Raw genomic sequence first — 25,353 nt, forward strand, 5'->3', positions numbered from 1 at the left:
TCACACATGAACATAAGCAACACACTTTCATACGTCAACAACAATTGCTATCCACATGATTAAAAAATTCCTTCCAGTAGCACCTTAGAGACCAACTAAGTTTGTTATTGGTATGAGCTTTCGTGTGCATGCACACTTCTTTGAATACACTAAAACAGAAGTCACCAGACCCTTACATGGGGAGGGGTATTACTCAGAAGGGTGGTGGGAATAACACCATTACTGGTCCCAACAACATCAAACATACCATCTCAGGACTCTTTAATTGCTCATCTTCTAACATTGTGTATGCCATCAAATGCCAACAGTGCCCTTCAGCTCTCTATATTGGACAAACAAGCCAAAACCTACGCCAAAGGATAAATGGACATAAATCTGACATCAGGAATCACAAGACAGAGAAACCAGTAGGAGAACACTTCAATCTCCCAGGACATTCTATACAAGATCTCAAAGTAGCTGTCTTATTACAAAAGAATTTCAGAAATAGACTGGAAAGAGAACTTGCTGAATTGCAACTTAATACCAAACTTAAAACCATGGAGAGACCTGGTCTGAATTGAGACATTGGATTCTTATCTCATTATACATGATGAAGCCATCTCACCTCTTGCTTTTTCCTATAAGAATCCATGCAGTCATTTACAGTTGTCAACAGGTCTACCACACAAATCAGCCAATCACCCATTCCCACCACCCTTCTGAGTAATACCCCTTCCCACCCTCTCATTACATATAAGGGTCTGGCAACTTCTGTTTGAGTGTATCTGAAGAAGTGTGCATACACACGAAAGCTGATACCAATAACAAACTTAGTTGGTCTCTAAGGTGCTACTGGAAGGAATTTTTAAATTTCCCCCCCAACTACGACAGACCAACACGGCTACCTATCTGTAACTATCCACATGATACATGTGTAAGCAGCCTTGCTTGCTTATATGTAGAAATTTTTCTTTCTTTTTAAACATGTTTTAGTAGCAGCAGGAAAAACTGTGGGCTGGTATTGGGGAGCCAGTGACTACTGAGAAGAGCAGGGGATCAGGAAAGCTGATGGCTTGACAGTGGCATCTCAAGGAATAGAGCCAAGCAACTTCATAGGACCACGATCCCCACATTTAGCAGCGTTTCCAGTTACAAAATTGTGTTTTCATTTATTGGAGGGAAGCAGGTTATCTGCTGTTACATATGATGTGAACTGGAATATCTGACACTTTTGGATTCAGACCTCAGCCAAGATTCACTTTGCCAAGATCAGTTCTAACAAAGAAAGGTACTAATTCATGAAGATTCATGGCAGCTTGGAAGATTTTCTTGTGGTTTTTGGAACATACGAGGAATTAATGGGCTACATCTTTTTGCGAGAAACTAATCCTTTTCCCTTCCAGCTGCATGACACAGAGATAGATTTTCTTCACTTTTTTTGGCAGGCCCTTATTCGGACTATAGCACAGAAAATGTTTTTAATTCAAATATTTCACATTTAGATGAAAGGGATTTTTAATGGTAAACCGATTTCCCCCCCAGTCACCCTTTTTGTACCTCCCCATAGGTTTAGTTGGAGATAACTGAAGTACTATACTCTTACAAGTGGTCTACCCTGTGCCTTACATCAAAAACATCATTTTCACATTCCAGATACTACAAAGGTGCTTACATATTTTAACTTGAATTGAAATAAACAGTTTTCTGTCAGGAAATTTATAAGCAACCAAATGTTACAAATTTAGTGAAGAGCCACTCTAACGTCTTGCAAGGAATTCTAATATTTACTTCATTATTTTTTTCAAAGAGCCTTGCTTTTAAAATCTTTGCATCTTTCTCTGAGAAGTTATTTATAATTATTCATACACTAGCTTTGTATTCTTCATTGCACTTCCATATTCTTGTTTAATTCTTGTATCGTGGTTGCAGATTTATGTGAAAATGACCTGAATAAATTTGTTTTTCAAATGCTCAGAACGTCTCTCCAGCTTTCACCAAAATCTTTCTTACAGGTTAAGAGGAATCTCTATATACATGATTGTATCATTCTTCTCTATAGGGGAAGCATTTCATTCTCTAAAAAATACAAACATGATATTTCAGATGCAAACCTTAGATAATTTTGTAGTTACCCTGCTAGGGAAAGGAGGGTCAACCTAAGAGAGCTAAAGGAATTTATAGAAGTCATCATAGATGGATAAGGAAAATTGTATGTATCAATCACAGTTCTTATCTAAGCAGAAAGTTTGCTTATCGCTGACAGACCATATCGAGCTTGGAGAACAGTCTATAACAGGGCTGCCTCTACTTTCCAGAGGGAAAGCTTGTAAAAATCCTACTAATTATGCATTATGACAAGATTATTATGGGACAAAGCTCATAAGATAAAAATAACAGTGATGTTCATGATCAGGACCATGCCACAAGATTAGACGGATAGTCAACAGGTCTTCAGTAGGCCAGTTTATTGTCCTGTATCACTGTTTTAGTAAGCCTGTCTGGAAAATTACTTTGAGTTCAAATGTATCCTTGAGTTCAGAATGTTTCTATTTCTACAAAATACAATACAGTATAAGACTGAGACTTTTGTATCAATACAGTACAACCACAATGGAATCCTAGTCCACCATGCATCCAAAACGCCGCTAAACAAAAACATTCAATAATGTATTTTAAGGTTGCTAGATTTTCTTTCTATATTAGTGCTTTTCAACTGGTGTTACTTCTCTGTATGTCTCAGTTTTAAAAACACTGGTTTATCTGAATAGAAGAAAACAAGAGATGTGATTTACATTCACCTGGTATTGCCCTCCTATGTAGACAAAGTCTACATAGCTCGTTCCTTAGATCAAAAGCTTTGCTGTAAATCCAGCACTTTTAAAAATGCTTTGATGTGCTAGACACCCCATAGGAATACTGCTAGGGTCATAAGTTATAGCAGTAAGAAATTCTCTCCTGTTCATCAATTGCCAAGAAAAACTAAGCACTCTTGGCAGTCCAGAGACATGTAAAGAGATGCTACCCAAGCTATGAAGTTTTCAAGTTTCTTGATTTTCAACTGAAACAGGAAAAGGCATTATCTTATTACTTTATGTAGTGTGCAAGTTTTCTTTAGCCATTCGCAACTTGTTTTTCTCCAATGGAAAGATTTTTATCAACTAGAGAGATTCAGGGCATGTCGTGTAGCATTTGTAAATTTAGGAAAAGATGATACTAAATAATAAAGGGATAGGAAACTCTAATATTGGGCTAGCATTAACATATGTAATATTTTGCTCTTCAACATGCACGTAAAATGAGGAAAGGCCTTTAAAGCAGTGGAGCCACTAATAGTTACAGCTTGTTAACACGTAGCTTGAATCCCAAGAGTAATGAATGACCATGTGAAAATAATTCCTTTTGCACGTGAAAGACAAATCCTGCACTATTATAACCAAACTACTTCACCCTGCCTTTTCAATTAATGCACTCTAGATAACCAAAAGAATTAACTGATCTGAAAATATATAATGACATTCAATTCAGTCAAATTCCCTTCTAATCTCAGAATATCAAAACACAAATGAATTGAACCATTGAACAGTATAGATACCAATTTCCGACTTTCATTTAAGAGTACAGTGGTAACTTGGTTGTCAAACTTAATCCGTTCTGGGAGTCCGTTTGACTCCCAGAACTGTTCGAAAACCAAGGTGCAGCTTCCAATTGGCTGAAGGAGCTTCTTGCACTCAACCGGAAGCCGCGTCGGACATTCGGCTTACGCAAGATGTTCGCAAACCGGGAGCCGATTTGTTCAGGAACCAAGCCATTCAACAACCAAGGTACCACTGTAGAAAGGAGATAAATATACGATTTAACACCAGATTCATTCCTTTAGAGCACGAATGGTGATCTTGTGTCCCTCCAAATGTTGTTGGGACTACAACTCCCATAATCTCTGACCATTGACCATACTGACTGGGGCTGACAAGAGCTGGAATCCAACATTTGGACACAGGTTCCTGACCTCTGATGTAGAGTCTTCCTTTTTTGGACAGCATATGTCAGTTATTCACACTGCAAGACCCGTGCTGTTTTCCAGTGGTTTCTGTTCATACATTTGTTCCAGAACTAGTAATTGAATACAATCCCTGACATTTCAAGCAAAAACAGCCAAGCCCTGCAGCATCTTAATAAGCAACAAAACACCATCAAGGTGCATAGAATGGTATCCTCATTTGGCATAAATGATAATCATCTTCAAATATCTAAAGGGCTGTCACATGGACAATGCAGCAAGCCTCTTTTTCCCTGCTCTGGAAGCTAAGACCCGAACCAATAGATTCAAGTTGCAAGAAAGGAGATTCCAACCAAACATAAGGAATAACTTTCTGACAGCAAGAGCTGTTTGACAGTGGAACGGTCTCCCACAACAGGCAGTGAACTGTCCTTTCTTGGAGGTTTTTAAGCAGAGGCTAGATGGCCATCTGCCATGTATGATCTAGCTAAGAGTCCTATATTGCAGAGGACTGGACCAGACTACCTTTGGGGTTGCTTCCAACTACAATTCTAAGATCCTATGATGTACAGCAAAATGTTTTTTTCTGCTTATGGGATTTCCACAAACACCTATTATTTTTGAACTTCTAGCTAGCCCTTCACTGAATGGTTCCCAAGTGTCACAAAAATGTCTCGATGTAAGCGAGTACCATTTGCATTCAAATCATAAAATATAACCACAAAACAACCAAAGCAACAAAACAGGAGCACAGAACAGTTGTGCAGGAGAAGGAAAAGGATTCCATTCAATCTAAAGAGGTACATCTTGACCAATTGTCGATACCCATGATCTTTCATGCAAGATTCCATTAAGAAGATAAAACATGGCAAATGGAGCTATTCCTGACAAACATTGAATAGTTTCTTTAGAAAAAAAAAGCCTCTTGTGACGAATGACTTCAAAATCAACCATTTATTTTATATATTACAGTTATATTGGAAATCTATGAATGAAAATGTCTTTGTTTTTAGTTTATACAGCTGTGTCAACAAGTTGTCAACAGATGAGATAAAAAAAAGGGAAGAAAAGAAAAGAGTCCTTAAGAAGAAATAACACCCCCTTAGTCTTCAAATTTAATTTTTTTCCCTTGGAATGCTGTAATTTGAGATACTTGCTCTCGACGTTTCCTGCTTGCCTCCCAGGAAGGATGAAGTGGCTGTTCCAATTGTTCTCTCTTAATACCTTGCTTCATACTCAAAACTTTGGACATCTGTTTCTGTGGACTGTTTCTTTCCAAACCTGCACAAGAATTCATAGACCATTAAGAGCATCGACAATTCGCACACCATAGAGGTACAGTGGTGCCCCGCAAGACGAACGCCTCGCAAGACGGAAAACCCGCTAGACGAAAGGGTTTTCCGTTTTGGAGGCGCTTCGCAAAACGAATTTCCCTATGGGCTTGCTTCGCAAGACGAAATGTCTTGCGAGTTCCTGCGGGTTTTTCCCCCCTTTCCCTAAGCCGCTAAGCCGCTTAACAGCTGATCCGCTGATAAGCCGCTTAACAGCTGATCCGCTAAAAGCCGCTAAACCGCTAATAGCGCTAATCCGCTAAGCTATCAATGGGCTTGCTTTGCAAGACGAAAAACCGCTATACGAAGAGCCTAACGGAACGGATTAATTTCGTCTTGCGAGGCACCACTGTATACAGCTTCTAGTTGGTGCCTCAGAGATAAAAAACTGGAACCAGATTTGCTCTTCTGCGAACAGATAGGATATTTTCCACCTAGGACGCAGTAGACTTCTCAATATACAAAGAGGGTGAAGCTGTAATTTTCTCCCATTTCCTTATGTAGCCCCCAGCACCACCTCCGATGGTGTTTCAGAACGTCTCCTATCCCTCCTGAGCAGCATTTGAGGGGGCACCTGGGAAAAGATGAGTGGAGATCGCAGAGCTCCACTGAGCACAAGTCGGGATCCACCTTATCCTATGTGCTTTAGTGATTATTTATTATATATTTATGACGCAACACCCCCAGTTACATGTACACATTAAACAGAAGCCACTGACATTCTTTTAATTAACTTATGGAAAGCTTCCAGGCATGACGATGCAAAGTGGAACTTCATGCAGTTTTGGAGGACAAGCAAAACTTCTAAATATGGTACAGAGATAGGTGGTTTTCAAAAGTAATTTCTTCTGATTGTATATAAAACAGTACTGAATTATGCAGCACTGGTAAAGTCTTGGGCCATCAGAGAACTTGCAGAACAGTGCCGTGTGTGTGTGTGTGTGTGTGTGTGTGTGAGAGAGAGAGAGAGAGAGAGAGAGAGAGAGAAAAAAGGGCATTATGACATATGACAAGCCACAGTGCTTTCTTTCCCTGACGGAATGATCTTCTTGGTGCAACACTGAATTCCTCCCGAAATTTAATAAAATATGAAAATGAGACTCCTGTGCCTTACAAACCCTTTTGGAAAATACGAAAACAAGGATAGCACATTATTCCAAACTTCAGTAAAATCATAGCGATTGCTTGACCTCGAGTAGGGCTAGTAAAATTAGCTGCACAAACCTAGATTGTAAAAATGTCCTTCCAAAAACTGAAAATTTAAAAGCCTCTATAAAGTTCAAGTACAATGCTTAAAAAAAAATTCAATACAATTAAATGCATTTGAAAAACTACTGCTACAATTTAAATACAAAATGAGATTTTGTTCTGATGCTGCATGAATGCAAGTAGCAACATCAACTTGACTTACCTTTTGCTTTACTTCTGGGAAGGTGGTCTTTTACAGTTCTAGAATAGAAAAAAGTGATATTTTTAGAAGTCAAGACATTATTGAGTGCAACAAACATGTGATATCTGTGAAACCTAAAGCACATAATTAGACCTGAGAATTATCTATATCTGGGGCGGGAACCTCTGGCCATGGGCCAAATATGGCCAGCCAGACCTCCCCATTTGTCCCACAAGGCAACTTTCTCCAAACCACACCCATCTATTCCACACCTGACATCATATGCGACACAAGGTGGAGGGCAGGCAGAGATGTGGCTGTTTTCCTTGAAGAAAGTCACATTGAACCCCCTTTTCTATATGCTGATGAGTGAGCGTTCATTCCTGCATGGGGACTTCTCTGTCCCCACCTTTGTAGGCCAACTTTATTCACTGGGCATCATTTTTACATCATTTTACATCATTTTACATCAGATGATTGACAAGCAGTGACCCTGCCCCCTTGTCAGTTGGTCTACGGAGTTGAGGAAGTTAAGAATTTCACTTAGTTGGGTGAACTCGCCCCTGCTCTGCATCAATGGGGTTTGGATAGCCAAGCCAAGCTCACGGTCTCATCGTGAATAAGGCTCAGTTTCCATGACTTCCTTAAAGCTATTGAATCTGACAATGGTAGCTCCTCTAAAGGTAAAGGGACCCCTGACCATTAGGTCCAGTCGTGGCTGACTCTGGGGTTGCGGCACTCATCTCGCTTTACTGGCCGAGGGAGACAGCGTACAGCATGACTAAGCCGCTTCTGGCGAACCAGAGCAGTGCACGGAAACACTGTTTACCTTCCTGCTGGAGTGGTACCTATTTATCTACTTGCACTTTGATGTGCTTTCGAACTGCTAGGCTGGCAGGAGCAGGGACCGAGCAATGGGAGCTCACCCTGTTGCGGGGATTCGAACCGCCGAACTTCTGATCAGCAAGTCCTAGGCTCTGTGGTTTAACCCACAGCGCCACCCACGTCCCATGGTAGCTCCTCTAGGGAAAGTCTAATGCAAAAATTGACTCAACAGAGGATGCTAGTCAGAAAACACGCAAAGACTTCTCACAACGTGTAAGCCACTTGAAGGGTGAAAACATTTGTCTAAAAAGGTTGCAAACTAGATTGAGGGTTTTGATGGCTTACCTTTTCACTGATTTGGACTTATTTGTGTCTGACAGTGAAGAGTAAAACATGGATTCTAGCTTCATTGTTTTTGAGCTTTGATTTTTGCCTTTTGCGTCTGTGTCCTGGGCTGTGTCAGACTGCGAGCCCTTTTTGAGCTGGATACATTTGCCTTTCTGGTCTTTAGGTAATGAAATATCAGCTGCTCCCTTCTTTTTCTTCGTTCTCTTTACTTTGCCAATAAAGAAGTCATCATCGCTATCATTTTCATCAGAGCCAGAAGACTGATTATAGAATCTTTCTTCAGTGCTGTCATCAAAGTATTCTTTCTCCATTCCAGCTTCCTCACTTGTCACTCTATCAGGTGCATCAACTTCTGTTCTACTCAGGAGGTCATCCAAACATTTTGTAACTTCGGAATATACTGACTTTTCTGCTTGAGCCTGAGGAGCTAATTTATGATGCTCTGCAGCCTGCACTGTAACATCATCCAACAGGCATATTTCCTCACCGTCTGCCATTTTCAGCTTCTCTCTCACACAAATTTGTTCTTTTCCCATGTCAGAGCCTGGCTTCTCTTTCACCTTTATTTGGTCTTGGTTTCCAGCTTGTTTAATTGTTTTCTTATGTAGACTGCTACTGGAATGCTGGGTTAGCTCAGATTGTTTGGTAAGTTGTTCTTCCGATTTATGTTCTTCTGAAGAAATGGGTCCTGCTGGCTTCTGTCTCGCGTCTTTGAAGGCTTTTACAGCAGCTAAAAAAAAAGCAAGATTTTTTTAAAAAATAATGCAGCATAAATGGTAAAAATACAAACACGGAAATGATAAAAGGGGTTCTAAAGCAAACTCATTTCGTTGTGGAGGGTGCTGGAGTGGGGCCCTATAGTGCAGTGGTAGAAAAAAAAAATATTTTTCTCTGTGGCACCTCATGTGAAGAGGGTCTCTGGTAGCAGGAAGAGAATACTAATACTAATACTAATACTAATGCTAATAATAATATATTATTTATACCCCGTCCATCTGGCTGGGTTTCCCTAGCCACTCTGGGCTGCTCCCAACAGAATGTTAAAAACACAATGCAGCATTAAACATTAAAAACTTCCCTAAACAGGGCTGCCTTCAGATGTCTTCTAAAAGTCAGATAGTTGTTTATTTCCTTGACATCTGATGGGAGTGTGTTCCACAGGGCAGGCACCACTACCGAGAAGGCCATTGGCCTGGTTCCCTGTAACCTCACTTTTCGCAGTGAGGGAATCGCCAGAAGGCCCTTGGAGCTGGACCTCAGTGCCCAGGTTGAACAATGGAAAAAGACAACTGAAAAATTTAAAGGAAGTTAAAGATGACCCCAGTGATTCAAGGCTGAAAAACTCCAAGTCTCTCCAAGACAGAGGTGAGGGAATTAGAGACTCTTTCTTTTCCAGGGCTCTCAGAAAAAAACAAGATGAAAAGATAAATTACCAAGAAACACTGGCTGCAAAAGTAGACACACTTACTTAGTCACAGGCCCTACTGAGCATAGTGAAATTACTTTCAATCACACACAGACTTAAGCAGTTCATGAAGGTCTCATTCTTAAAGCCTTTAAATAAAAACTGAACTGCACATGTCTTGCTTTAACAGTATGTATTCATTGTTCTACCAGAACCTCCTGAATCACTGTTTAATTTCACTAGTTTAGCAACTATGGAAATAGCAAGAGTGGTAATTATGAGTCAGCGTAATCCCTCAACTTGTTGGTATGAGTAACAATACATGCGTGCAATAGTGCACATGGTTGTAGAATAGCCCTGAAAATCTTAAGACACACCCAGAAACATTTGGCTTATGAGCGTGCTAGGCATCTGTAGATGCACTGCTTTTGAGATCTCTCTCTCCCATTGTTTCAGGTACACAGAATACAATACATTTAGCTTACTTGACTATTGCAAATACTCAGTTTGAGAAGATCATCAATGCCTAGATACACTGCAGCTTAAGACAATGATATTATTATTATTATTATTATTATTATTATTATTATTATTATTATTATTAAAGCTGTACATGCTCCAGTGTACGAAGATTAGCTGGGCAAATTCTGGCTTACCTTTAATATTGGCAATTTTTGTCTTCAGTAGTGGGTGTGTTGTCAATCTAGCAACGGCTCTTTCTCTTACTGTAGAATTAGGCTGTATTAGAAAAATGGTGAAGCATCTTGTTGAGTGACAAAATAAAAAGGAGAAAAAGAAAATGAACCCTATCAAGATTAAATCTGCATATGCTATAACAAGGGGCTTGAAAGGTTACCAATGGCAGTGGTATTACACCAAACTACACCCTAGTCAACATTTCTGAAGATCAAATACTATTATCTTCAGAGACTTAGGAACAGCTAGAATCTGTATTTCCAAAAATGAATCTAACTTGCTTTTGCCAACCTGCGGGACTAGGAAACACTTTCTTGTGACCAAAGAGCAGCCATAGCTTCTGTGGGAGTACCAAATACCTTTAGTTCATGCACGAATGGAAAACACTAAAATCTTTCATTTTACAACAAATTCAGTTTCTTCCCATTTATAGTTACAGCTGAGAAGGTAAGGGTCGCTAAACATACAATGTGACGTCCACATTTTTATAGCTTACTAGTATTTTTCTTTACATAAAACCCTGGCAAAAATGGTAGCAGTCATATTTTCCCATAAGAATGCCCATGACACTATGCAAAAAAAATTGGCCTAAGTCTTTCAAAGCATCCAGGGTATGCAGATTATAGTACATATAGGCTGCAATCCTAAATCCTATGGAACTCAGTAAGATGTGCTTCTGATGAGCAGATACAGGACTGCATGGATAGATGAATCGAGTTAAAACCTGATGCTCTGTATGTTTGCTGAAAAGGACATTCCACCAAGTTGATTGGGGCTTATTCCAAAGTCAGTACAGTAGAACCTCTACTTACAACCGCCTCTACTTGGGCCCGATCCAAGTTGCGACTGCGGCAAACCTGGGAGTAAATACCGGGTTTGCTGCGATTTGCGCCTGTGCAAAAGCGCGCTGCTGCCGAATGCGCCTGCGCCCAACGGCGCTTCTACCAGCAACCTGCATCGATTTAAGGATGGACCTCCGGAACTGATTACGTCCGTAAGTAGAGGTTCCACTGTATGTATAGGCTGCATTACCTTTTCACTTCTCAATCTTAGCTTAAAAGTTCCCTCTGATGCTATAGCATTAAAAATGTAAAATAAAATAAAATAAAAAGTCAACTGCATAGTGGATAACAATTATCCTAGGCTGGCTTATTCATAGATGTTAAAATGCCAAACAAAACAAAAATATTTTAAAGTCTTTCCCACAGTGACTGTAGCCACTGATCTCATCCAGATCTCGGCTGCCCATACTCCTTATGTGAAGTGCATGCCTTGCATCAGTAGGAGACTCAACAATGAGGCAGGATTTTGGACTAGTGTATGAGACAAAATTCATAAGACGTTGATTTAGGAACTGAACTCACTTCCTCTGTAGTTAGGAGCGGAGGGGACCCTTCATTTTTCAGGATTCTCAGGGTCTCAGAATTGCATTGCCATTGCAAAGCTCCATTAAACAGCTTATTTGTAGCAGCTGTTCTGTATGGTGGCCACAGAAAACCCCATTAAATGGATTGTTCTCACTGAAATTTTCCCCAGGCTCCTGGTGGTGAAGAAATAATCTATGTGATGGGGAAAGCCATTTGGCAGGCTATAGTACACATGGAAACTATCCATTATGCTTTTGCACGGTGTTTAGAGGTAAACCAACAGGAAAAATACACTGTCGGGCACCAGGACTGGATATTAACTCTTGAAACCTTTTTTGAGCTAGTTCATTTCCGTTCAAAAGCCAAAATCATCGGGCAGACAGTGTACCTTTGGCACTGAGGAGACGTTAAGCTAGACAACAAATTCTTAAGGCTGTGAAAATATTTAAGAACATAGTTCAAACGTACAAATCTTTTGAAGACCACAAGGCTGAATCATCTGCATTACAGGAACAGAGTTAGTCACAGGGAGACAAATCTTACACCTTCATGAAACATTCCCACATCGCCAATGTTCTTAAGAGTAACCACAACCATTTGTGTTTGAAGTTAGGATCTGTTTGCCATGGAAATTTATCAGGAAACAGTGGTTTTTAAACACCCACAGTCAATTCCATTTCAGACAGAATCAGGGGACTGTTCAGGCTCTATAAAGGTTATTCCTAGGGTATCTTATCTTGTGCCTTATGAAGAAACATTAAACTTGCTTCTTAATGCATTCATGTCCAGGGAACTCCGAGCAGCCTTTTAACCTACTAGAAAAGCCCTACTGAGCAGAGTGGTCTGACAAGGTGGGTTTGAATTCACAAAAGATAATGCCATAAGGGCCTTTAAGAGGCTACAACAGTCTGGGGTTTGATTGTTTTTTGCAGCAAGAGACTAACAGGGCTACCCCACTGCAGTAATTTGGGATATCTTAGTATAAGGTCTGGCCCTGAAGATGTGCAGATTACAAAAGCAATGACACTTGCTCACCACATGTATCTTTGGACTTTAGGATGAGATGCATATTGACAGAATCCCAAGCACTCACTTCCTACAAAGTACACATTAAGTATAAGATGTCACCAACAAATGCCAAGACTTATTTAGCTAAAAATGACAGCAGAGATTTCACAGAAGTTTGTTTCTTCTTGGCTTAAGGACTGCACACAGAATTTTTAAATAAAGCAAAGAATGTTAAAAATCCAAGTAAGTAATTATGTGTTCTGTTATTAATGTCGTAACAAATGCCAGCATCTTCTATCAAGCAACATAAATGTATAATTAGCATGAAGAAAACATAACGTTTTCAAAGTTAATGGCCTTGAGCCAGCAGAGAAACATCATGATTTGGATTCCAAAACTTCTGAATCAATAAATTTCAAGTGGCTGTAATGCACACTGCATAAAAGCAACGGGCTTTCCCATGCATTCATTGCTTAGGTATTTTTTTTTTTTTTTAAAAAATATTAATTTATTTTTGAAGTGTATAAATGGCTCACAAAGAACACAGTAACAGTATTACCAATAAAATACTATTCAATCATTAGCCATAAAAGCTTGCCAAAGTTATACTGAGTCCCAAATAACTGACAATCTATTGGTGCATATATATTGGAGAAAGACCTGTTTTCACCTATCTTCCAAAAAAATACAAAAAAAGTGATGGTCGAGGCAGACTGTTCCACATGTGGACCAAGAAAACTAGTGCATCTACACTTTGGATGATGGAGAAATGGTCTCCTTATAAGATCACTGCAATGGAAGGTGGGGGAACTAGGTCTGATCCGTGGACTGGAGTCTTCTCTCCTCTCCACTAGGTGCCCTGTATGACAGGTGGGCGGAGCCATCCACCTGTCAGTCACCTGATATCACAATAACATCAGATGACCCATTTCCCTTTGTCTGTGTGGTCTCAAATCAAACCACACGGCTGAAGACGGTACTTTGCAGGCACTGCCGATAAGCTGATTGTCAGTGTTTTGCAACTTCTAAAGCCCAGTGCACAGCTGAGTATTGAGCAGTGTAGCTTGCAGGTGCTGTCAAGCCCCATTTCCTGCTCCGTACCTTATTTCGTATATCTATGACGTCAGGTATAGTACAGGTGGGTGTGACTTAGCTGAAACGACCTCACGACCCAAACAGAGAAGCCTGGCCCACTTAATAAGGCCTGTGGCCACAGGTTCCCATTACTGAGGGGCACGTGACAGAAACTCTCCCTTCGTGTACTTCTCTAAAGTAGACTCCCCACCCCACAAATATTTGACGCAATGATCAGCACTAGCACAATGGGGTTCCCCCTCTTCCCCAGGACATGCCCTAAACCATCCCGAAATCTGCTCCGAGGGCTTGAGGGAACTCCCAGAACAGGTTTAGGGGGCACATGGGGGAGGAGAGTGGAGAACATTGTGCTAGGTTGACCGTAATCAGCGGCTCCACTTAAACATACTCGATTCTACATTCTAATTCTTCATCTTCCCCAAGCATTGAAAATAATTTCCGCTTCCTTTTAATGTATGTATACTAGTTAAAACGTGGTGGCCAAAACGAAATGCACTGAGAAGCACCGAAAGGAGAAATGCCACTGCTTCCTGTACCTTGTATTAATAAATTGGTTTTTCCTTTAAAAACATCAACCAACGACAACAAAAAGAGATCACAACAAACCCTAAACTACCATATTGGTGAATTGTATGTATGTTGTGGTTTTGCTAGAAACAGAAATTCCACCAAAGAAACTCACATTACATGCTTAAATTATATTACACAGAGTAAGCAAATCTGCCTACATCAGCTCATTCCGCTTTGGCAAAGTTTGAAAGGAAAGCTAGGGCATTGGTAGAAATCTGAGAACTCTCCCCTTTCAAAAACAGCTGTAAGCTGGACACCGGCAGGCACAAGAAATTTGCCTCTTACTAACTATATCCATTAACGAACAAGATGGATCTCAGTAATAAATAAATTGCTCCATCCTGCGATAAGATATCCTTGCTATTAAGTTATCCACTGACCAAAGGAAATATACGATTTTTAAAACAAATGTTGACCATTTCAAGCAATGACAAACCTACAACACAAAGGTTTTCATTGCAAATGATCAACTTGCAGCCAAATCCTTTTTTTCCCCTGGAAAAAACAATCCCTGAAAAAATAAATGAGCAAGGTCCAATGTCGCACCAGCTAACATGATGGGACTTCTTCTCCAAAGGAACAAATGGGATTTCCCCCAAGCCTCTGCAGCAGATTTTGGGGACATATGAAGGGCTTCAGGGAGAAGAGAGAATCCCAATTCTTTGAACTGAAGTCCATTGTGCAAGTGTCTGACAGGGTTGAATGTCACCCAAAGTAAAATCTGCAAAATGTATCTCAAAATGCCAGCCAGAAACTTTTGCCCTCTTTCTTGGATAGACAACAGCACCTAAAACCTATGTAATCAACTGCACCAGAGATGAGATTTGAAATACAATTTATTTTGGCATCCGTATAGAGATGCTAGTTTATAAATAAAATAGGACAATGCAGATCAGCTGTGAGGTGCTTACAAAAACATCTAGAGTCCTATCCCCCAGCTCACCTCCCACCTCAAAAGCAAAAGTGCTGACAATCTAAATAGACACTTGTAAAGTATCTCCATGAGATATGTATGGAGTTTTTCTTCTTCTAAACTTGCAGTGCACCGAAAAAATGAAGGACAGAGACATTTGCAACTGAGAGCAGAAATCTCATCAAGGCACCCATCATGACCAAAGCAGGCATCTGCACATACCTTTGTTGTTGAAAAGTCAGAACGTTAGAAAAGTGCTCTGAAGGATCTACAATGACAAACGCCATCAGCACCAACATAACATGAAACCCTGTGACAAATCTTTGGGATGGCTGTACAGTGATACCTTGTGTTACATACTGTCCCCCTTACGAAAGCTTTGGGTTATGCGCTCCGCTAACCTGGAATTAGATGCTCCTTGTTGCGAACTTTGCCCTGGGATGCGAGCGGAAGTCACGCTCCAGAGGCACGGCAGCAGCGGAAGGCGCCATTAGCGAAAGCGCACCTCATGTTATGAGCTGTTTCCGGTTATGAACGGACCTCCGGAATGGATTAAGTACGTAATACAAGGTACCATTGTAAATATATTTGCTCAGGTCGAAAGTGGGTTATTTCCCGCAAGCATGTTTACATGATGACTTAACACAAATGCACAAAGAATCCTACCTTTTTGCAAACAATCTCAAAATTAATTTCTCTTTCGAGTGCTAATTTGGTAACGTGGTCAAGCTTTATCTCCTGTGGGGGGAAAAGAGAGAGAGAAATAGAGTTAGCTAAAGGCTTTCATTTCCCCTTTTTGGCAAAACAGGATTAAAATCTAATTTAGATTAAAATCTAACTGGAAATGCAGCTCATCCCTCTTGAAAAATAAGAGATATCTATGTTAATGGTGTTTAAATTTTTTTAATATATAGACTCGTTGTAATTCTATTATACCAAAAATCTGGAAGGCATTACTGATGTCTCTGGTCTCCTTCTTGTTTCTGCTTTGATATTTCATATCTATTTTCTGTGATGGTTTTGTTTTATGCTCGATTTTGTATGTTAATAAAATAAAACAAATCCACCACATGTACACAAGTTGACCTATAACACAGCCCTTCTAGGATAACGCCAGCTGCATAGTGCAGTAAACAATGTCCCCAAATTTCAACCACATTTACAGTTCTCCACCTCCTGTACAGTTTTCTTTCGGAGTACATTGGCAACAATAGCCTTATTTTGTTGCAATTCCCCCTTTTTTTGGTGGTGATCTGTAAATGCTACACTAGGTAGAGATACAATGTACAGTTATGAGGTAGAGTTACAATACAGAGTAACAGCAGCTGGCTTAACAGGTAGTATGCATGTTATTTAGAAAATACAGTGGAACCTTGGTTCTTGAACGCCTTGGTGCTTGAACCATTTTGGCTCCCACATGCAAAAAATCTGGAAGTGTTCCAGTTTCCGAATGTTTTTCGGCAGCCAAATATCCGATGTGGCTGTCGGCTATTGTTTCCTTGGGCATTGGCGCCAATCAGAACCAGTGCCTTGGTTTTCGGACGTTTCGGAAGTCAAATGGACTTCTGGAATGGATTACGTTTGAGAACCAAGGTACCACTGGATATGAAATTAAAAATTAAAATCTGCATTTGAACAATCCACACAGTTTCCACTTCGGGTCACCCTGGAAAAGTAAATGATTTCTAACCGACATAAGGCATTACATTCTTTAGTGATGTTCTGTACAATGCAGGGGTGCCAACCTGAATAAAATATGGGGGGGGCAGGTAAGCCCCACCCTGCATAATCAATCACATGATACAGTGCACACACACCATTTGAATGGGAATGCCCATCAACTTTGTGGGGGTCCGCCCCCCAAATATTTCATTGTGGGGGTCAAAGCCCCCACAGCCCCTGGGAGTTGTCTCCTATGGTACCCTGATGTACTTCTGTATCTTGGCAACTCCATACAAGACACAATTCAAGTAATGGATTGAGCAGTGGATTGAACATGCAGTTCACCGAGTATCATTTAAAATGTTCTTAATTCTTCTAAAATATGCTACAATATGGAGAATGGCTTAGGCTAATTCAGTTTGTGACTTTCGTTCCAGTATTCTATTTTAAAACTTGTTGTTTATTGTCTGGTTGTTGGTAAGAAATGCAAGTAACACATCACATCTGGCATTGCAAATTTAAAATAGCAAGGGGATTTTTTCCCCTTTTGGTCATAGCAAGGTGATGAAAGTTCCAGCCGTCTGATAGCTACTGTGGTCAAATTCACACCAGGTTTTGCAGATGGGAATGTCATTTGAAGTTTTGGTGCCAACTGGGGAAAAACATCCTCATGCCTTCGGAGGGAAAACACACCCACCCCACTTACTAGCTTTACAATAAACTTCACCCACAAGAAGTTCCAACACCACCTCCACCTAATCTAAAGGAAGAATCACCAGTTAAGACTAATTTGAACTTGATACCCACTACAATCGTACCCTGGATCTCGAACCACTTGTGAGTCAAATGTTTTGGGTCCTGAACGCTGCAAACCTGGAAACGATTCTTCTAGCTTGCAAACATTCTTTGGAACCCAAACGTCCACTGCAAACTTCCAGAATGGATTCCATTCGACTTCTAAGGTACGACTGTATCTCCAAGTTCATATTTAAGGCTAACAATGAAGCATTGAGCGTGCATCTTGTGTGATGGCACAGAAATAGCGTGTAACTGATAAAGTTGTGCAGTGGACCTGGCCTAAAATCACAACTCCAACAGAGCCGGTTGAACCAAGTCACAATCTCTCTGGTTACGTTTCCAAGCTTCTCTGTAAAATGAGAATGACCAGCTTAGACAAGTAGTGACAAAATGCATAAGGCATGGTGGGGCCTTTTCTAGCTGGTGGGCTAGATCCAGGGTTCCCCCCATGCCCAGAAGGGATGCCCACTTCCCCATCCCCCAACATCACAATCTTTCCTTTGTGGCTGGAATTCAAGGAGCACACAACCAATCCCTAGGTTTTGAAGTCAGTGTCGATCAGCTGATGGCAGCGGACCTCAAGCTGCGTTTTCAACAGGGGCAGCTGTGATACCGAGTTCTCCATCGGGAACTCCACAGTGCAACCATGCTAGCCAGGTTAAATTCAGTACCTTACAGCTGACTGGCAATGACTTCAAGCCTCACTTTTGGCGGGGCCAGCTATGCTACAGAGTTCTTGACAGGCTGATTGGCAGCCTTGTGAAGGGCACCTTAAGGCTACTGACTGCTCCTTGGCAGTTTTGTCACTACCTGTCCTGCAGATGATGTCACAAAGGACATTAAGTATAGGGCGGTGGGGGGGGGAGTAGTTTGGAGAAAACTACCTCGCAGACCAAATGGGGCTCATGATGAGCCTAGTTAGGGCTGCCCAGTGGAGTTTTCCCACTCCTGTGGTAAGGAATGCAACCCTATGGCACAGGGAAATCTTAGTCTACAGGTGTAAAGAAAAGAAACCCACAAATATCTTTACACACAAAGTAGACAGATGTGGGCAGGCTGCTAAAACATTTTGCTCTGTTGACAAGAGCTGTTATTTATCAAAGTTTCATAAAATATAAAATAGTCTACAAGTACATAAAATTTAAGACGAAATTCAATCTTGAAGTAAACTCATGAACTGGTATTTTTACCAATAACAGTGACATTATTTCAATGTACTAAATCAACACAAATTTATCTTCTGCTGCTAAGAATCCCCAATCACTTAAATTCAGCCACAATATCATTCCAAATAATGACAAGAATCCAAATAAATATAATTCCTTTATAAAAACTGGAGGTTGTATTCAATGTTACTCAGAGTAGCCCCACTGAAATTAATGACTATCTTTGCTTCATTCATTTCAGTGAGTCTTACTTGGCTGCAACCTTCAGAGTTGAACTAGTCTTTCTTCAAAACCAACAAGTAATGCAGTTTGCGACATGGAACAAAGATATGTTGTTAAAATTATACCAAAAAAAACCATTTTTTAAAAAAAGGCCTTGGGCATGCATATGCCCTTAGAATCCCTAAAATAACCCCTTTGGATAATGCTTCCTTTTAAACTAAACTCTACTGGTTCACATCTAGATTTAAGACTGTAATTCTGTGCATACTTAGTTCGAGTGCTCTGAAGACTGATATCTGTGCTCTTATATATACTAGCCTTTTGCACTCTTTCACTCTTGTCTGATGTTCCTAACCCTTCTTTTAGACTTTCTTAGCTTCTTTTGGACTATATATATATATATATATATATATATTCTGTTTTAACTCCTTTTAGTGTTTTGTTTTGTTTTTTAGATTTTATATGATTTTAAATGATTGTACCCCTTTCCTTATGCTGGTATATGACTGTAATAAAATGTCGTTGTTGTTGTTGAAGTTGTTGAATTTGGGAGAAGTACCAACAAAATCAGTGAGATACGATTCAGATAAGTACAAAGTGTTGGCACAGTTAACTTTTCAAATGCAGTGACATGTTCCTAAACTTATTTTCATGATTTTAAAAGGCTTCCAAAACAAAATGGAAGCAATGACTTCAGCTTAAAGTTTAAACTGGAAACTATGATATGAGCATTTTAGACAGTGTAACTAGAGGAACGGTTTCAGCCCCATGGTTCCCATTCAAGTCAGTAGTCACATATAGGAAATATAATTAACCGTCTTTCCTCTAGGATGAAAACATTCGTTTGCAAGACCGTAATTTTGTGGTGATTTAAAAACAGTCGCTCTCCAAACTGCTCTTTGCAAGCTACTGCAGAAAGTATTTTGGTTATCGATGCTACAAAAACCAAGTTGGACAAAAGGAAAAAGCTGGGTCATAACATCATTCAGTGGGGCAATCACAAAAACCAAAATTGCAATGTTTGAACATTCCATTTCCTTAGCAATTCTTCAGTTGTGTATGTCAGCATTCGCTTGGGATAGTATCCTCTAATTTTTCCTTGAAATGTGTTCCACATCACCTTCCCCAAAGTCAAAATCAAATTTCAATTATAAGCAATATCAGGATTAAAGGAAGAATAAGCTTTCCTAGTTTTGATATGTGGGCATGGACTTAGGTAGTAACTATCACCATAAGCAGTTTTCTCTTTAATTTTCAAATACAGTTGTTCCTTGGATCCTGAACGCCTTGGTACTCAGACATTTTGGCCCTCGAATGCTGCAAACCTGGAAGTGAGTGTTCTGGTTTGCGAATGTTCTTTGGAACCCGAATGTCCAACAGGACTTCCACTGCTTCTGATTGGCTGCAGGTAAAGCCAATCTATACTCATCATGGCCTAGAACTTGAACAGTCCACTAAAACCCTTTCTGGCAGAAAATGGCATTACAGTTGGAAGTCCTAAAATTTAAATGTGATGGTATTTCACTGGCATAGGTATAACTGTAATTTAGCTAGCCACTGCTCTTACAAGTACATTCGATGAAATATTCATGCCACTTTGTAAAAGTAAAGTAGAAAAAATCCTTCGCTTGAAAAGCTAGCTGTAAATTCACAGGAAGCACATAGTTCTGTCTCCTTTTTTGCTTTATAAATTCTTCAGGAAAACTCTAAACTCCATTTGTTAGCAAATTTAGAATTGAAGTTCAAGAAGTACACACACACACACACACACACACACAATAAATGAAGCCATTTTCTTGCAATCATATTTACCAACATGGCACAGGCATTGAAAAACAACTGCAATAACTTTAAAAATGTTTGATATTCAAGCAGAGAGAAGCAGCAAAAGCAGTCGGAACACAGAGCAGATTTTTAAAATTCCATTTTGGTCACAAGGCAAGCCATTAAGCTGTTTTGGATTGTATTTGCTGTCATTACCCAATAATTAAGAAAAACAAACATTATTTATGACCCTGCTCCCTGAACTGACTTCAGAAGAGACAATGCGGCACATAAAAATTTCATCTTGAAGCCATTTGTTCTTCTCTTCTGTGATATTAATACTCTTCCTTGCACAAAGCAAAAGTTCAAGCTGCCATAGCCATTCTAATCTGCTTATAATTTGCCATCCTGCTACAGCAGCTCACATATACAGTGGTGCCCCGCAAGACGAACACCTCGCAAGACGGAAAACCCACTAGACAAAAGGGTTTTCCGTTTTGGAGGCGCTTCGCAAAACGAATTTCCCTATGGGCTTGCTTCGCAAGACGAAAACGTCTTGCGAGTTCCTGCGGGTTTCCCCCCCTTCCCCCCCTTTTCCTAAGCCGCTAAGCCGCTTATCAGCTGATCCGCTGATAAGCCGCTTAACAGCTGATCGCTAAAAGCGGCTAAACCGCTAATAGCGCTAATCCGCTAAGCTGTCAATGGGCTTGCTTCGCAAGACGAAAAAACCGCTATACGAAGAGCCTCACGGAACGGATTAATTTTGTCTTGCGAGGCACCACTGTAGAAAAAAGGCAACTTGTGGCAACTTCACGCACAGAAGGAAGCGTCTTCATGCCAGGAACGTAGGCATCTCGCTGGGAGGAGAGAAGCACGCAAATACACCCCCCAAGCTTGCAACTCCTTCCAGAAACATTTTTTAAAAATGCAACTCTCTTCCATATCTTTCTTTGTCTTACATGTATCACGTTATAGGCACAAAAAGTGAACATGCATACATGTACAACTGCAGCCATTCTAAAGCAGGCAAGGGAGTTGCAAGGAAACTATACAGCTTGGCTCCCCAACAAATTTGGCTCCCCAACGCGCAAACCCAGAAGTGAGTGTTCTGGTATGTGAACATTTTTCGAAAGCCGAATGTCCGATATGGCTTCCGATTGAGTGAAGGAAGCCATGCCTTGGTTGTTGAAACCGTTTCGGGAGTCAAATGGGCTCCCGGAATGGATTAAGTTCGAGAACCAAGGTACCACTGTATTGTGAAAGCAAGGCAGTACTTTGTTTCCTGAATACGTACAATGCCTCCTTTTTAAGATTAACAGGTTGCTAGTGGGGGAAGGCAGTCCTGGAGGCAGTAAATCGATGAGAGTGGAGACAACGAACAGAACAAGGAGTGATCACACCTCGATTAAACGCCAAGGGTGGCCTTGCCTCTTTGGGTATTTTTCTTCAGGTACTATCCCCAAACAGTCATCGTATTACTCTTAAGAGTTTGTACTTGACATCCTCAAATAGCACTCTGACTGATAGCATTTCAACTTAACTTACTACACCTGTGTGGCAGCTGATTCCTAAAGACTTGATTCCCTTATGGAAGATTCCCTTATGGATGAAAGAGTATGCGAGAAGATATATCCAGTTTTGTTAAATGATGTGTGGCAATTATTTCAGAAATTAACGATAACGAACTGACTCAGCTCCTGCCAACCTAGCAGTTCGAAAGCACACCAAAAATTGCACGTAGATAAATAGGCGGAAAGGTAAACGGCGTTTCCATGCGCTGCTCTGGTTTCAGTGTTCCGTTGCGGCAGAAGCGGCTTAGTCATGCTGGCCATGTGACCTGGAAATACTGTCTGCGGAGTGGACAAACGTCGGCTCCCTTGGCCTGAAAGTGAGATGAGTGCCGCAACCCAGAGTCGTTCATGACTAAACTTAACTGTCAGGGTCCTTTACCTTTACCCTGCTGTTCAGAGCTGGCCATAACAGCTCAGTCCCATTTCCTTCCTGTTGAAGGATTTCCCCACTTCCTCTGTGGCGAAAGGAAAACTATTATCCAAGGTGTAGCTAATGAACATGGCAACTTGATCAATGCGCTGTCATTTGCCACCACACTTTGAAGAAATACACTCAAACAATTCCAAAGAACTATTGCTAATACACAAACAAATATACAAATTTATCTAGAAAACTGTTTATATCTATAAGGTCCATACAGTGGTACCTTGGTTCTCAAACTTAATCCGTTCTGGAAGTCCATTCCAAAACCAAGGAGAGCTTTCCCATAGAAAGTAATGCAAAATGGATTAATCCATTCCAGACTTTTAGAAACAATCCCTAAAACAGCAATTTAACATGAATTTTACTACCTAACGAGACCACTGATGCATAAAATGAAAGCAATGAACAATGTACTGCAGCCACACAATCAATCAGTAGCTGAACTGGGTTCCACACAGTCACAAAAAAGCAGCAAAAACAAAAACGCAAAATAAATAGCAAAACCAGACAGACCTCAGCGTAACACTCAAAATGGAAGTGTGGAACTCAAAACTGACAGATGTGTCACTCAAAACGGAGCACGTTCAGCTTCCGGAAAAAAGTTCGTAAACCGGAACACTTACTTCCGGATTTGCAATGTTTGGGTTCCAAGTTGTTTGAGTATCAAGGCGTTTGAGAACCAAGGTACCACTGTATTTGAATGCAGACAAATTCATAACCAACTTTGAACCATAGGAGGCAGATTATTCTTGAAATTTATTTAGCTTTAACCATCAGCTGTGTTGATACTGATGTGTGCCTTAACTGCTGTTAAGGCAGGAAGAGGGAATTTGTTCCTTGCCGGGACCATGGAATCTTATGGCAAGTTCCCCATTTCTTAATTAGGGTTTGCGGATCATAGGCAACATTCAACTAATCCACACTAACAGCAGATCCATGGAAATCAATGAACTTAAGTAACATAAGTCCACTGATTTCAATGGGTCTACCGTGAGTAGGGATTAGCTGGGCATCACCCCAGCTCTGTTACACTGGCCCAGAATGCTCATTTCAGAACAGTGACATGGGTTTACATAAAAACTTGTAACATGTCATGTGATAAAAGTATTTTGTGAAATAGGATAAATTGAATCAATGAAGGCCAAATAATAGTATTATTGTAATCCACCCTCTTTTTCTACAAATACATCTTATATGTCCAGTTTGGACATCCATAAAATAAATCACGTACAGAGGAAGAACTAGCTAGGTTCATAGCGTTCTTTGTCTCTTTCCTGTATTTTAAAATAAATGTTTTATACAGTTCTGGCAAAATGAAGCCTGGAGAATCTAAAAACAGTTTTCTGTTCCAATAGCTTCAAGAACTCCTGCAAACAATTAACCCAGTTTTTTCATCCACGTAGCTAGAATTTTTAACCAGTGTTGTTTCCCTGCAAAGAGGATATTTCTAGCTTTTGAGTTTGGAATGTTTGGGATTTCTGAATCATCTGATTCAGATGATTCAAATGCCTATTAGTCTTCTTTTAATAGGCATTTTAGACAAATGCCTATTAGTCCTCTTTTAATAAATATAAAGTGCAAATATCAAGGGGGAAAGCCCCTTGGACCAGACCACACTGATGTAATAAGAACAAACCTGCCATAGAGAAAAACTTTAATCTTTTTAACAGTTAGCGACAGGACTTCTCAAGTTCCATCAAATACATACCATCCTCTGGCTGGTATTCATTTTTCAAGCACAAGTGCCTAAATCTTATTGGGTACCATACACAGTGACTACTGAACAATTCTTCATATGTAACTGTTAGCACCTAGCAGAATGTTTTCACCCCGAAAAGTATTTTACATTAAAATAAAAAAACAGGTAAACTCACAGCCCAACATGACATGAGATTAGAGTCCTTGACACACAGAGGTCTGTATTTCAAATTTCATATAACGCAAGTTACGTTGCAAAATAGAAATGGTTTATTTTCCATGCTGAAGCTGTTTTTGCCCCTGAATCCATTTCAAAATCTGTTTTGCAAAGAAACATCACATTTACATATGAAAGAGGTACGGACATAATGAACTTCACCTAGAGAAAAGCTTGACCAGGCATAGGTAAACTCCGGCCCTCCAGATGTTTGGACTACAATTCCCATCATCCCTAGCTAACAGGACCAGTGGGCGGGATGATGGGAACTGCAGTCCCGAACATCTGGAGGGCCAGAGTTTGCCTATGCCTGAGCTTGACAGTAGGAATTACAGAATCTTTCAGGCAGAGTTCATTGTAAAATGTGAGAGCCTCTGCTTGAATGTTTGCAAGCAGGATCAAAGCAAACAATGCCTTCAGTCCCGTAAACTGCCCCAAACTCTGAAATGCACTAGGCACAAGAAGACGACAGCAGAACTGGATGCTACACAGGCCACGGCAGAGAGTGTTTTCCTGCCAGGGATGATACTGGACTCCAAGCCCAAGAATACTGGTAGGAAACAGAAACTTTACACAGAATTTCCACAAACAAAGAAGCCTTTTTGGGCACTTTGGGTCTGGTAGTCTCAGACCCATCAACAGCAGGAGAAGAAGACAACTGGAGGAGCCCAAGGCACACTCACTGCCTCACCCACTTCCCTTCCTTTCACCAAGGAAGGTTTCCAGGCCCTGGAGCAGGGAAAGCAAGTTGACAATCTTGGCAGGGGCAAATTTGTGTGTGTCCTCTAAGCTTTCTGCACGTGCTCCAAATGCAAGCTTGCAATGGTTCACTTTAGGAGTGCTTCGAAGTTTCAAAGGCTTGACCCCTTTCAGGGACAGCAACATGCCCAAATTCCTATACAGG

The 25,353-nt window shown here is 40.5% G+C and overlaps 1 protein-coding gene across 2 annotated transcripts in view; it reads right to left on the minus strand.

Moving 5' to 3' along the window:
* Window positions 1–858: 858 nt before the first annotated feature.
* SRFBP1 (serum response factor binding protein 1) overlaps window positions 859–25,353 on the minus strand; it is a 47,468-nt gene continuing 22,973 nt past the window's right edge. For both annotated transcript variants that reach the window (XM_079995693.1, XM_079995694.1), the window contains exons 4-8: window positions 15,594–15,665; window positions 9,935–10,016; window positions 7,871–8,603; window positions 6,722–6,759; window positions 859–5,260 (exon numbers count right to left, since the gene is read on the minus strand). In XM_079995693.1, the coding sequence (XP_079851819.1) occupies window positions 5,082–5,260; window positions 6,722–6,759; window positions 7,871–8,603; window positions 9,935–10,016; window positions 15,594–15,665 (1,104 nt within the window). In that variant the 3' untranslated portion in view covers window positions 859–5,081. The remainder of the gene's footprint in view (window positions 5,261–6,721; window positions 6,760–7,870; window positions 8,604–9,934; window positions 10,017–15,593; window positions 15,666–25,353) is intronic.

This window comes from Podarcis cretensis (genome assembly GCF_951804945.1).
Source record: "Podarcis cretensis genome assembly, chromosome: 11".
NCBI classification, from domain to species: Eukaryota; Metazoa; Chordata; class Lepidosauria; order Squamata; family Lacertidae; genus Podarcis; species Podarcis cretensis.